Source organism: Protomyctophum parallelum (assembly GCF_964188405.1).
Source record: "Protomyctophum parallelum genome assembly, chromosome: 9".
Lineage (NCBI taxonomy): Eukaryota > Metazoa > Chordata > Actinopteri > Myctophiformes > Myctophidae > Protomyctophum > Protomyctophum parallelum.
In genome coordinates, this window is record NC_139706.1 from 16,481,510 (window position 1) to 16,493,732 (window position 12,223).

General features: G+C 41.8%; 1 protein-coding gene across 1 annotated transcript in view; it reads right to left on the reverse strand.

Moving 5' to 3' along the window:
• The window catches only part of LOC310864457 (alpha-2-macroglobulin-P), a gene marked incomplete at its 5' end in the record, with an annotated part of 35,609 nt that overhangs the window by 7,852 nt on the left and 15,534 nt on the right, over window positions 1-12,223 (reverse strand). The window contains 10 exons of the mRNA XM_083773144.1: window positions 665-852; window positions 1,030-1,240; window positions 2,519-2,596; window positions 4,243-4,399; window positions 5,628-5,709; window positions 6,163-6,339; window positions 7,642-7,728; window positions 8,334-8,385; window positions 9,728-9,849; window positions 11,794-11,926. Coding sequence (XP_083629270.1) covers window positions 665-852; window positions 1,030-1,240; window positions 2,519-2,596; window positions 4,243-4,399; window positions 5,628-5,709; window positions 6,163-6,339; window positions 7,642-7,728; window positions 8,334-8,385; window positions 9,728-9,849; window positions 11,794-11,926 — 1,287 coding nt within the window. The remainder of the gene's footprint in view (window positions 1-664; window positions 853-1,029; window positions 1,241-2,518; window positions 2,597-4,242; window positions 4,400-5,627; window positions 5,710-6,162; window positions 6,340-7,641; window positions 7,729-8,333; window positions 8,386-9,727; window positions 9,850-11,793; window positions 11,927-12,223) is intronic.

Consider the following 12,223-nt stretch of genomic DNA (forward strand, 5'->3'; position numbering starts at 1 on the left):
TATATTTTCTCCAGCTACCATGTTCAGCAACACGCTTGAACTCAATCTATTCTACACCTAAAAATACATTAACATGCAAGATAATACACAGCAACCTGGACAAATAATGCAATGACATTCTGTGTTCAAGCGATCTCATGTCTATACTGAATGTATGAGCTTGTAGATCAGATTTTTGAAAAATCTTTGTACTGTACTTTGTACTGAATGAATGCCTTCCAATGGCTTCCTAAAGAAGTCGGTGTACTTAGGAAAAACTGTCAGCTGTAATGTCACGTACAGTATAGCGCAAGTCATAGTCAGTGGGCTGAATATGGTCCTCTAAATTTACAGTTAGGCTTTCCTGTGTGTGATTTATTTAGAGGTGTGTAGGAGTGGCCGGAAGCTTGTGGCAAAGTGGAAAAACATGCAACGAGAGGTCTCCACAGGTTGGTTAATGAAGGTGGGACTTCTACTGCATTGTACAATGACGATACATTAACCACTTGAACCCCAGCATCCATAATCTGGGGCCAAAAAATAGCCGAGCTTGTAGATTTGGCTATTTTTGGCAAAGACATTTTTGGTGGACAGAAAAACGTATTCCCAAGTACAGAGACAACTCGGGTGGAGTTTACTAAGTGGAGGGTTTAAGTGGTTAAGCGTAAGAACACCGTTTAACTACCTGCGTGGAGGCAAAGCCACCCCATGGGTTCTGCTGCAGGGCGAGCCATCGGACGATGCCGGCCAGGTCATGATCGGGGCTGGAGGGACCGGAGAGGAAGGCCAGTAGTGCGTACGATGTCATCTCCACCGCCAGGGAATCCAGTTTGTTATCGGGGCCATCGACTCTCCCCCAGTGAGTAGTACCATCTGTAGGATGTGTATAGGTACGATCGCAAGAGAGTTATTGATTATTGGCCACTCACGTTTACATTTCTGTGTTTGTTTGTACCTAAAAAAAAAGTGCAAATCTTCATGTATTGTTTTGTGCACAACACTGGTGTGCAACAAAGTATAGATCAGGTGCAACACTTTGCTGCCCTATACCTTCAACGATGGCCAGGTTTTGCAGGGAGTTGATGAGTTTGACTCTGGTGTCATTGATCTGCTGTGAAGAGATGAAGATACCGTATCCTCCCTCCACTTTCCCAGCCAAGGTGAAGGCGTAAGCCATCAGGGCTGTAGTATAGTTGTTCTCCAGATTACCTATAAGTACTGCTTTCTGTAGACACCCTAGACACATGCCTATCCAGGTGTCCTGAACACACAAGAGATGACTTTATTATTATTTCTTTTTTAACTAATTGTTTTTAGCTTTTGTGCCTTTATTGATAGTTACAGTGAAGACGGACAGGAAAGAGAGAGAGAGAAAGGGGAGGCATGCAGCAAAGGTCGTCATGAACAGGACTCGAACAAGCGACACGCTGTCAGTAACATCAGTTCCTCATAGGATTAGAATATATTAAAATGTAATTGGAAACAAAAAAACTAAACATTTAGAATAGGTTCTGGTCTATATTGGTCTCTGGATCAGGTTAGAGAGGATCATAATAATTATTTAAAATGCCAATCTGTTAAAGAAAAATCTAATCTGGGCTATCCAATTGTATTTGGACCATGGAGTCAACTTCACAGTAGAGGCCTTGTCACAGCTCCTGTTGCGGTCATTAGGATCTAGTCAACAACCGTTCCAAGGTCTATTTACATTATTCTCTTTGTAGCAGGTTCAGCAATACATGCCTGTACAGAATATGACTATTCAAGGACAGCATCTTTGTTAGAGTAGACAACTATAAGAAGGGTACAGTATGAGATAGGTGCTCTGCATGGGAGTTTTCCCCTGATGGGCCTGATGCCAGGGCAATGATGCTGTAATGCTGTTTTTTATACAAGAATCTTCTTCAATATATTGTCAACATTGGTTTGGTTATTAATATCGTTTCCAATAATAACTACTTATGACAACCTCCACACCATGTTCTGTAAAGGTATAGCGGACAGAGTATACCTTAGCTTAGATGAATGAAAACTTGGTGTTATTTAACCCATTTTCGGGCGGGAACCCATTTTGGTGTAGCTATTGAAAAATAGCAGATCTACAAGCTCATTTGGCACTTTGTGCCGCGCTATGATCTTGTAGATCTGCTATTTTTCAATAGCTTGACCTTTAGGTCTGCTATTTTTGAAGAATTGAGAAAATGTGTCGCAAATTTGGAATATATATTCTTTTAGAGCGAACATTTTAAACTAAAATCTTTTCTTCTGGGGGGTCCCTGGAACAACATAATTTGAGATTGTGGTCCGCAGCCAAATACATATAATTCTGGGGCTCCTTGACATGAATAAGGTTGAGCACCACTGACATAGAAACATAGGGTTTTTCAGAAAACTGTCAGGATTTAGAAGACATTTTGTAGAATCGGCCTCAGGTCTAAATGGGTTAATGTCCAGGTTGGACTGGTCAGCGCAAATGTGCGTAAGCAGTCTGTAAGCAACAGAACTAGAAGGTGCAGCATTATGTACAGTAGAAACTCACGGTGGTGTTGGTGGGATCCGCTTCCAGTACAGCAGCTGTGATGTAGGCTGTCAGAGAGATGTCATCACTCACTCCTCCCTGTAGACAGAACCAACCGCCACCAGTCAGAGTTATGTTTACAGGCTAGATAGAGACACTTTTCATTCAGTAACACTTCTGCTCTGAACAGCCCTTATACACTGTCTAAACGGCTGTGGGAATTGGGGAAACGACTATCAGTGAAACAGCTGTTAAGGTGCTTTCCCGCGGAAAGATAAAATATCTATTAGCTTGACTCGCTCCACTTTGGTCGCACTGGGGGGGGGGGGGGGGGGGGGGGGGGAGCCAACGTCACCTCAGTTGGGATTTTCCATCTGGAGTGAAGATACCAAGGTAACAAACATTTCATTTGTGCCGCTCGATGCAAATGCCTTACTTTATATGTAATTGCACCGCTCAAACAAATATTTTTCGGTGGGAACGCACCATTGTTTTTTTTTATTCTTTATTATCATTCACATAATTAGGGCCCGAGCATTGGACCAGCGCAAAGCCCTATTTAAATGAAAGGAATTATTTATTATTATTCTATGAACAAATTAATCCGATTTTTGAGGGGCTTAATGTGCTCAAAAAGGACTTGGTCTTGGACTGGACTTGTACACTACTAAACAGTCAAATGAAATCTTCCCCAAACTTCCCCATGTCTGATATGAGCACAGGTGCCAATATTGATTTACAGTAATAGCGCCACCTACTGGGAACATGAATCATTGTCATAGAACCACTTAGTGGTGCCTGGAATTAGTTTTTCCCTATAGTTTTACAAACTACTCCTACATTTTGAATCGTGTTGCTCTGTGGAAAAGGCCTGGTCATCACTGTTTTCAGTTTTAAATATTATTTTTAAATAAGTTAGTGGACAGTACTATTAATGTTATTCTGCACCAAAGCCATATAGACATACAGTCTATCGTACTGTCCAGACAGACATTAGAATCTACAGTCTGACATGATACTAAAGTCTGGGCACAGGAAATTTCCTCTCCAGTCGCCAGATTTGATTTATTCCCTAAAGTATGTCTGGACTAGTCTTATTATTGGGTACTGTAGATGTCTTCAAGACAAACTCATGTTTTATTGGTCAGTTTGCATACAGTTACACATTCGATGTCTATGATAATGCTGAGTGTATGCCTACTGTAACTACTGCATTTTGAAAAGGTCTGTGTCTGTCTGTGCGTGATCGAGCTGTGCTATGTTTCTGACATCCAATAAAAGTCTTGAGCCAGAATGGAACCCAGGGAATTATAATCATCAGCAGCATATTTACTGGCTCTGCCCAACAGCCTGCTGTCCACCCATTCACCAGTGGTCTCTAAAGTAACATACATTAACCATTTTGAAAATAGCTGATCTACAAGCTCACACTGCGTCGTGATACGATGCATTGTGAACTTGTAGATCTGTTATTTTCAAAATATTGTTTTAGACATTTTAGACATTTTGAAATGGGACATTCTGCATATGAGTACTTTTACTTTTGGTACTTTAAGTACATTTTGATGCCGACACTTTTGTACTTTTACTCAAGTACATTTAGAATTCCAGCCTTTTACTTGTAACGGAGTATTTCTATATTGCAGTATCGATACTTTTACTTAAGTAAAACATTTGAGTACTTTTTCCCACCTCAGCCATTCCCTGACTATGCTCCGTCGGCTACCTGCAGCCAGGTCACAAACCTTCATGCCGTTGTTTAACAGTTTCCCCACTGATCTGATGCAGCCGTCCTTTTTCTGGTGAGAGACCAGCCACTTCTTGGCATCATCAACGTGTTTGGGGTCCACGAAGATGAATGGTTTGGCCCCAGCAAATGACTTCATCACAAAAGCGGTCAGCCTGGACACACACACACACACACACGCGCGCGCGCACACGCAGACACACACACACACACACACACACACACACACACTTACTTTAGAAAACAAAGCTGACCATGACTAATGGTTGTGGTAACCTTTGAATGAACCCTGCTTTCATGGCGATTATATAACAGCTGCAAATGGTGTGCCGTCTCACATTTGGCTCTGCCTGCACCCACAGCGCCCCAACACCATCTTACACTATACACTACCCCCATACACAGCTACACCCTACACTCAAACAGAGCTACACCCATACACAGCTACACCCTAGACTCATACAGAGATACACCCATACACAGCTGAGCTACACACCAGAGCACGTGAGCAGAGTTGAACGCGTGGGAGATCCCACTCCGGCTCTCCGCCGGTCTGCCCAAGCCCACTCCGCTACTCCTCACCTTGTCAATAATAATAAATTGTGTGGGCTAATATCCCGACGTCCGCTCCAATCTTTTTTGAAAACGCACTCCCACTTCGCTCGCATGTTCTGCTACACCCCGAACTCATACAGTTCTACGCCCACACCACACAGAACTACACATTACACTATATTTCCATACATCAGGAAAAACACATTTTACGGCAATTGGTCAAAGTTGGTCAAAAGTTTCAAAGGTTTGTTGGCCATTACATTTTGAGAGTCCAAAATATATCCACAAATGAGTCTTGAGCAATGCTTAGGAAATTTTCTGTCCTTCACATTGCCCCCCCCTCCCCCGGGAGTAGTAAAGAATAATTTTGAATACGTATAGTATTGAATGTGTATTATGCATCCATTTGTAATCGCTGTTCATAAGCAGCCTTTACCCATTTTGCGCGGGAACCCCTTTTGGTGTTAGCATTATGTTATGCTTTAGCTATTGAAAAATAGCAGATCTACAAGCTCATAGCGCGCCACCGAGTGGCGCGCTATGAGCTTGTAGATCTGCTATTTTTTGAAAACTCGAAAAACGACTTGACATAGAAACATAGCTAGCTTTTTCAGAAAACTGTCAGGATGTAGGAGACATTTTTTGAATCTGATCTCAGGTCAAAATGGGTTAAGAAACCCTTTCTTGACCGTGTATTTTAGAAATGGTCTTCAGAGAAACAGAAGACAGTTCCTTTATGTGGAATTCATATAGGCCTACTGATTGGAACACATTATGAATGTGCACCAGAATAACAGTGTGGCTGACATAATAACTCATCATACTGACCAGGTGTTGCCAGACTTGTCTTTCTTCCCGAAGGCGCTGTAGGAGCCATCATCGTGCTTATAGTTGAGCTCTTTCTGATACCCTGTTATGACCCAGAAACATGCAGGATATCAACAAACTACTCCACTCAAATGTAAGAAGAGTATGTTGATACATGAGGTTCTGAATGGTCAACCTGAAAACCACTCTGTATAAATAGTAAGTAAACTGCACCCGAGTGAGTTGGCTCGATACTTTTTTACCTCTATAGCAGATCTCTTTGCTGTAAAATAGCACCTACAGTACAACCAATCTACAACACCTTTTTTATTATAATGTCCTTTTATATATAAGTTTAATGTAAAGCACATTGAATTGCCTTGCTGTTGAAATGTGCTATATACAAATAAACGTGCCTTTAGTTGCCATACAGGCTCACAATGTCTCACATTGCAAGCCCGCAATCTACAAATCTACATGCCCTGAGTTTGTAGATCTGCTATTTTCAGCAATACCATTGTACAAAATACAGCTTAAAGTTATGTTCTGGGCTCACCAGTCTCCAGGAAGAGTATGGCTTTCTCCTCAATCTTTTGGGTGAGCTGTCCGGTGGCCTCCAGGTATTGGAGGATGTAGATGTTGGGAGCGAACTTGACCATGTTCTGCTCTCCACAGCCGTACGGCATCGCCAGCAGCTTGTCCAGGTTCTGCATGGCTCTTCCCATCAGGTCACCTAGGGAAGGTTCATGAATAAATAAATAGATACACGGTTAAGATCAAATATACACACTATGTTTGATCTGACATAAATAAAGTGATATGATTAATTGATAAAGTGGATCAAATTTAAGGTAAAGAAAAAAGGAAAAGAAAGAAAGATGGAATGATTGTAAGTACAGTACAGCAGACAGAACCGTTACAGTGTCGATTAAGCTATTAGATGGAATTAGCATTTAGCAACAGAAGATCAGTACAACATCTAAACATACAAGTGAAAAGCCAAACATCTCCCCAAAAATACTTGCACATCACCATTTTGTGTGTGTGTGTGTGTGTGTGTGTGTGTGTGTGTGTGTGTGTGTGTGTGTGTGTGTGTGTGTGTGTGTGTGTGTGTGTGTGTGTGTGTGTGTGTGTGTGTGTGTGTGTGTGTGTGTGTGTGTGTGTGTGTGTGTGTGTGTGTGTTGTTTGAAGAATCTTATACTGCAGTACAGGACCATTTACCTAGTATTAAAGGGGATCTCTTCCCAACAGCTACACAAACATTTTCAGTGATTTTCCAGTGTGAGCTCTCGACACAATGCATTGGCATGTGATGACAGATGTAGGACATTTCTCCTCCTCACATTAAATATCAGAAAAGTTCCCCTTTAATCTACTACAAAAAAGGAGCAGAGAATGAATAGGAATGAGGAGACGGGGGCAACAATAATGTTCATGGAAGATTATGGTCAGATTTCCAGAGAATGGGGCTGGAATGCCCTTGAGAGCAATTTGTTCCAATAAATATGCAGATTTGCACTGAATAATGTTTTTCAAAATGAGATTGATCTGACCCAACCGTATCCATATTTGGGGTGTCTGTGCATATGCTTAAATATTGGGATATTTGTCCTGCGTGGAATGTTGAACTGGACAAAGTAGAATGTCCACAAGATTTTGTGGCATTTGCCTTCATTTAACTTACTTTTGTGGCGTTCGAATGCATGTGAAAGTGTGTATGTACAGTAATACAAAGCACTTTGGATAGAAGGTGCTACTGTATATAAACGATAATTCACAAATTTGACCTTGATGTGTGTACAACATTGTTTCCCAAACGTTTTTGCCCCGTGACCCAAAAGAGATATTTGATATTTGCCCAGGACCCAAATTAGTGAAAATAGCAGATCGGCTATTTTCACTACTTTTTAAACATTTGTTTTTAATTCATGAAAATGTTTCCTTTTTTTGTTTTTTTTATAAAAGTATCCGTGACCCACTGTTTGGGAACCAGTGGTGTATACACCCAAACTATTGAAATGAAGATCTTACTGACCCAGCACAGAGACGAAGACCTTCGGTGACCCGGCCGTAAAGTTCACAGGTAGCACCAGGTGGACGGTTTCGTTCAGCGGCATACCTTCTGCACCACCACACCAGCACAGGGACAGCCACACACAGACGGATGGGTGGGGAGAGGGATATAGGGTTAGGGATTGCAGAAGGACGGCACATGGAATAAAGCAAAATACAATTTCGAGGCTGAAAATGTAATGATGTTTTAGGCCGACCAGCTAAGCATGGAATCCAAATGACTGAAACCAGTCGTGGGGACTGAGAACTTTAATCCATGAGGGCAAGGGTGGGACCATAGGGAGACATTGGGGTCAGAGAGGGTCGAAGAAGAGAAGACTTTTCATTCCAAAGGGTTGTTTTCATACGTTTTTGAGAGAATGTGTGCATCGTGTGGTGTTCCAAGATTTCAAGAATGATTAGCTAGTACGAGTACACTGTGTGTATGTAGTAATGGGGAAAATGTTTGTTGAGGAGGGTTGCATCTAGGCCTGTCGCAATGATTGCATACTGTAATCGCCGGAAATCGCTGATCTACAAGCTTGTACAGTAGAGCTGCTATTCTCAAAGAAATGTCCTCTAGAAAGAACAAGAATGTTAGGTTTCAAGTGGTTAATAATAGTGTAGTTCATCATCATCAAACTTGACATGTGTTTAATGTCTCTGAATGCTGACCTTTAGGGCAGAGGAATGCATTGTGGGTGTAGGTCTGCGGCACTCCTTCAGCCTGGAGAAAACATTAATGAATACAAAAATTATACCTTTTTTTTGTAAATCAAAATCAACTAAAACAATTATTTGTATACCACATTTCCAACGACCAAGGTCAAACCAAAGTGCTTCACAGAGCATATAACATACAGAAAAGAGAGAGAAAATTAAAACGGAGGAAAACAAAAAGAAGATAAAACATGGAATGAAAACATCATAGGTAGGCAGCACATCAAAGGTAGGCCGTGAGGGCCAGGGTAAACTAATTACACGGTCAAACACAGCATTGAAAGCGAGCAAGATTTATTTATTTATTTCTTTAGTAAGGATTTGGAAATTGCAAATGACTCGAGCAGAGCGAACGTGGAGTGGCAGGGCGTTCCAGAGACTGGGTTTCCGGCCACTGTGAAGGTCACCTTTGGTCCTGTATTGCATATCCTCAGGGAGTTTGTATCACTTCACTTGTAATGTAAGTAACACACAGACAGAGATTCAACACTGGCTCTGTCCTCTAGGTCTCCATTTTCATCACTGCTAAACCCCTTATCCCTAAACTTCTTTGCCTTTTTTGAAAAACATTTTTTAATAGTTCAACTAGCCATTCTACATTGACATGTTGTGAGCTTGTAGACTGGCCATTTTAACTATTCAAAAATGTTTAGCAAAATAGTAAAAAAAAAAGGCAAAGAAGTTTAGGGATAAGGGGTTTAGCGGTGACGAAAATGGAGCCCCAGTGCTCCCCAACCGTTTCAACCGTTTGCCTTAATTATATTGAAAGTTTGAAACGATTTTGAGCTATTGTGGAATGATGTCTTTGAAAATAAAACAATATGCCTCCTTGATGAACTTCATATCAATTGCCTTATTATTATACCTTATTATATATTATATACCTACGTGCTGCCTTGACGTTTCGAGCTAAACACACTGTCTGATGAAGAGCAGTTTTGATATTTTGGGCCCTACAGTGTGCAAGTGTTTTTATTTTGTACTGGTCTTCGCTCAGCACCGTCCCAACTTCAGGTTTTGGATGTGCATGTCCTTCGTCCCTTTCACAGACAGACAGACTAGAGTTCTTATAAGGCCCAGCCCGGCCCTAAATGGGCCCAACTAATTAGCATATTAGGCCCGTTGGTCAGAATTTTAGAACTCTACACAGAGTAAAAGTTAAACGCCAGTCAGCACCATCTTCATAATGGATCAATACACAAACAGACAGAACAGAACTATTATGTATGCTAACTATGATTAGCATACATTTTAGGCCCGGCCCGAAAACATCAGGTCGGGCCTGGTCGGGTTCGGGCAGAGTTTGAGAACTCACAGACAGACAGACAGACAGACAGACAGACACTGACCTCCACAAGCAGGCGACGGACCACAGTGTCCTTATATCCTTTCTCAGGGACAATGGGTACGGCGTTACCACACAGCTCTTCTGTCTCCATGGCCATGGCGGTGACCTCCAGACTCATCTCACCTGTACACAAACACAAACACTTATTGATTACTGTTCGTTGTGCTGACACCCCGTCATTCAACGTGTATACTTAGGCTAATGTGTATTTCCCTCCATATGGATTAAAGTCTTCCATGTTCTCCCTCCTTCGCCTCGTTCTCCTCAGTCTCCATTTACTGTTTCACCATGGCAACTCGCCCTCGTTATCTCTCCTAATAATTTATTAACGTATGGAAAATACCAGCTCATTCCTTCCATTCCCTGTGTGAGTGTTGCAATTACCTCCAGCAATTTGCATTACCTTTAGGTTTTTTTCCACCAATTTTGCAATGTCCCTTATTTGAGCCTTAATTTGAATTGATTATTTCAAAATAGACTAAATATTTTAGTCTAACTTTATAAAACATGAGTGCGCATATTGCATTCATGTAATAGATTACCTTCATTAACCAAACTTGACATCCTGGGATGTTGTTTTCATTCTGTTTGGAGTTTAATGGGAAATAATGAGCCTGGGAATTAAGGCAAAACACATAACTAATATTACTGTACATACTGTATACAATCACCATATGGGAACTAATTAACAGCTACAACAAATCTATGGCCACCGTATGTATACTGTATATATTAGCCGAGTTTACATGCTACATAATTTAATCTTCTTCAGCAAATTAGTGTTACATTAATTTAATGGAAGAGAAACATGACGGAAATACTGTTTTTGTGAGTTTGTGAGCACTTTTAATGAGACAGGTATTCAAGCTAAAAGTGGATCCAGGTATTGTTGACAGGACAGCATTAAAATGTAGAGCTCCGAGCCATTATGGTTTATGTAAAACCACCAACAGTCAGGGGGAGCTTTTTTTCCATTTGTCTATTTTACATACACCCCAACATCCCTCTCCTTCACTTGTTCTCTCCCCTCTCCCCTAACTCCTACCCTCCTTCAATCCTACCTTCTAACCCCCTTCAATCACGATCATAGAGGACAACTATACACATCTCTGCCCCCTCTGGAGAGAAAGAGAGGTTTCTTAGCGTTTCGTCAGAGAAAGAGACTACCTGACTCGTTAGTACAAGTGATTGTCAGCGCTCCTCAGAGGACGGGCGGGGGGGGGGGGGGAGGGGGCAAAGTGCAATCAGGTATTCATCCCAGATCGTTGTCTTCATCTCCGTTGATGGAGGCTGACAGCCCTGAAATCCTCGGGTTTCAGGACCGCGCAGAGATCAACGTTAGGAGAACAAGTTGGTTCTGTAAGGCAGGCAGCGGGGGACTGAGCTGTCAGCACGCATGATTCACACCAGTTATCTTGACTTACCGGGGTCCTACCTCGACTACATACCTGTGAAAGATATGTTCTGTTTTTATCTGTGGGTGTGGACTAGGTGCTGTAACTGTAGGAAATAGAAATCACTGAGGAAGACTGTACAGTATGTCTGCCAAGTCCATCCAAAAGATGACTATAGGTGTGTAAAACAAGCAAGTGCCCCGAAGTAAAATAAAAGTTAATACTGAGTTTGTCTTGAATGGTATACACTGGCTGCAATACACTTATCATCTGAAGCAACATTTTGAGCTTTTCTTCAACAATAATGTCATGGGTTGATAACTGAGCCTATTGTATAAAAGACGGATTTCACCGCGAGGACACACAGTTAATTGTTTATGGCAAAGGGTAAGATCAACGTTCTCACCCCACTTGGCATTGCATCATCCAATAACAAAAGGAAAAACATAAAATAAATGTCTAGCACCGTATGACCATAATGAGTGAACAAAGGAGAGGATGTTTCAAAAGAATGCTTTGAACATCAAACTATCACACAGTGCTGTAGCGCCGATCAGGTGAAAAGTGAATAGAGTGAATTGTGTGTGTGTGTGTGTGTGTGTGTGTGTGTGTGTGTGTGTGTGTGTGTGTGTGTGTGTGTGTGTGTGTGTGTGTGTGTGTGTGTGAGACTCACCCAATGCTTCAGGCTTAGGTGTCACAATCCAGTGGAACGTGTGAGACTGTTCCCCGCACAGACACAGTTTATACGTACACTCATCACACTTGCTGGCGTCATAGAGATCCGAATCCTTCAAAGTGGCCTCCACCTGCACAGAACGCAGCAACAGACAAAAACACCTAAGTCATGTGGTAAAACATATTCAGTAATAATAAAAAATGTATAGCCGCACACTCGTAGCTGCCAAATGTTTTATGGTGCACACAGAGACCCCCAAAGAAGGCAGCTTGTCTGTCATAAACGTTGGTTTTGGAAATGTCGGTCTGAAACGTTGGTTTCGGACAGGGGCCCAGAAGAAGGCAGCTTGTCTGTCCAAAACATTGGTTTTTATCTCTGTATCCACAATAAAACAATTGGCATTGGCACTGGCAGCTACAAGTGTGCG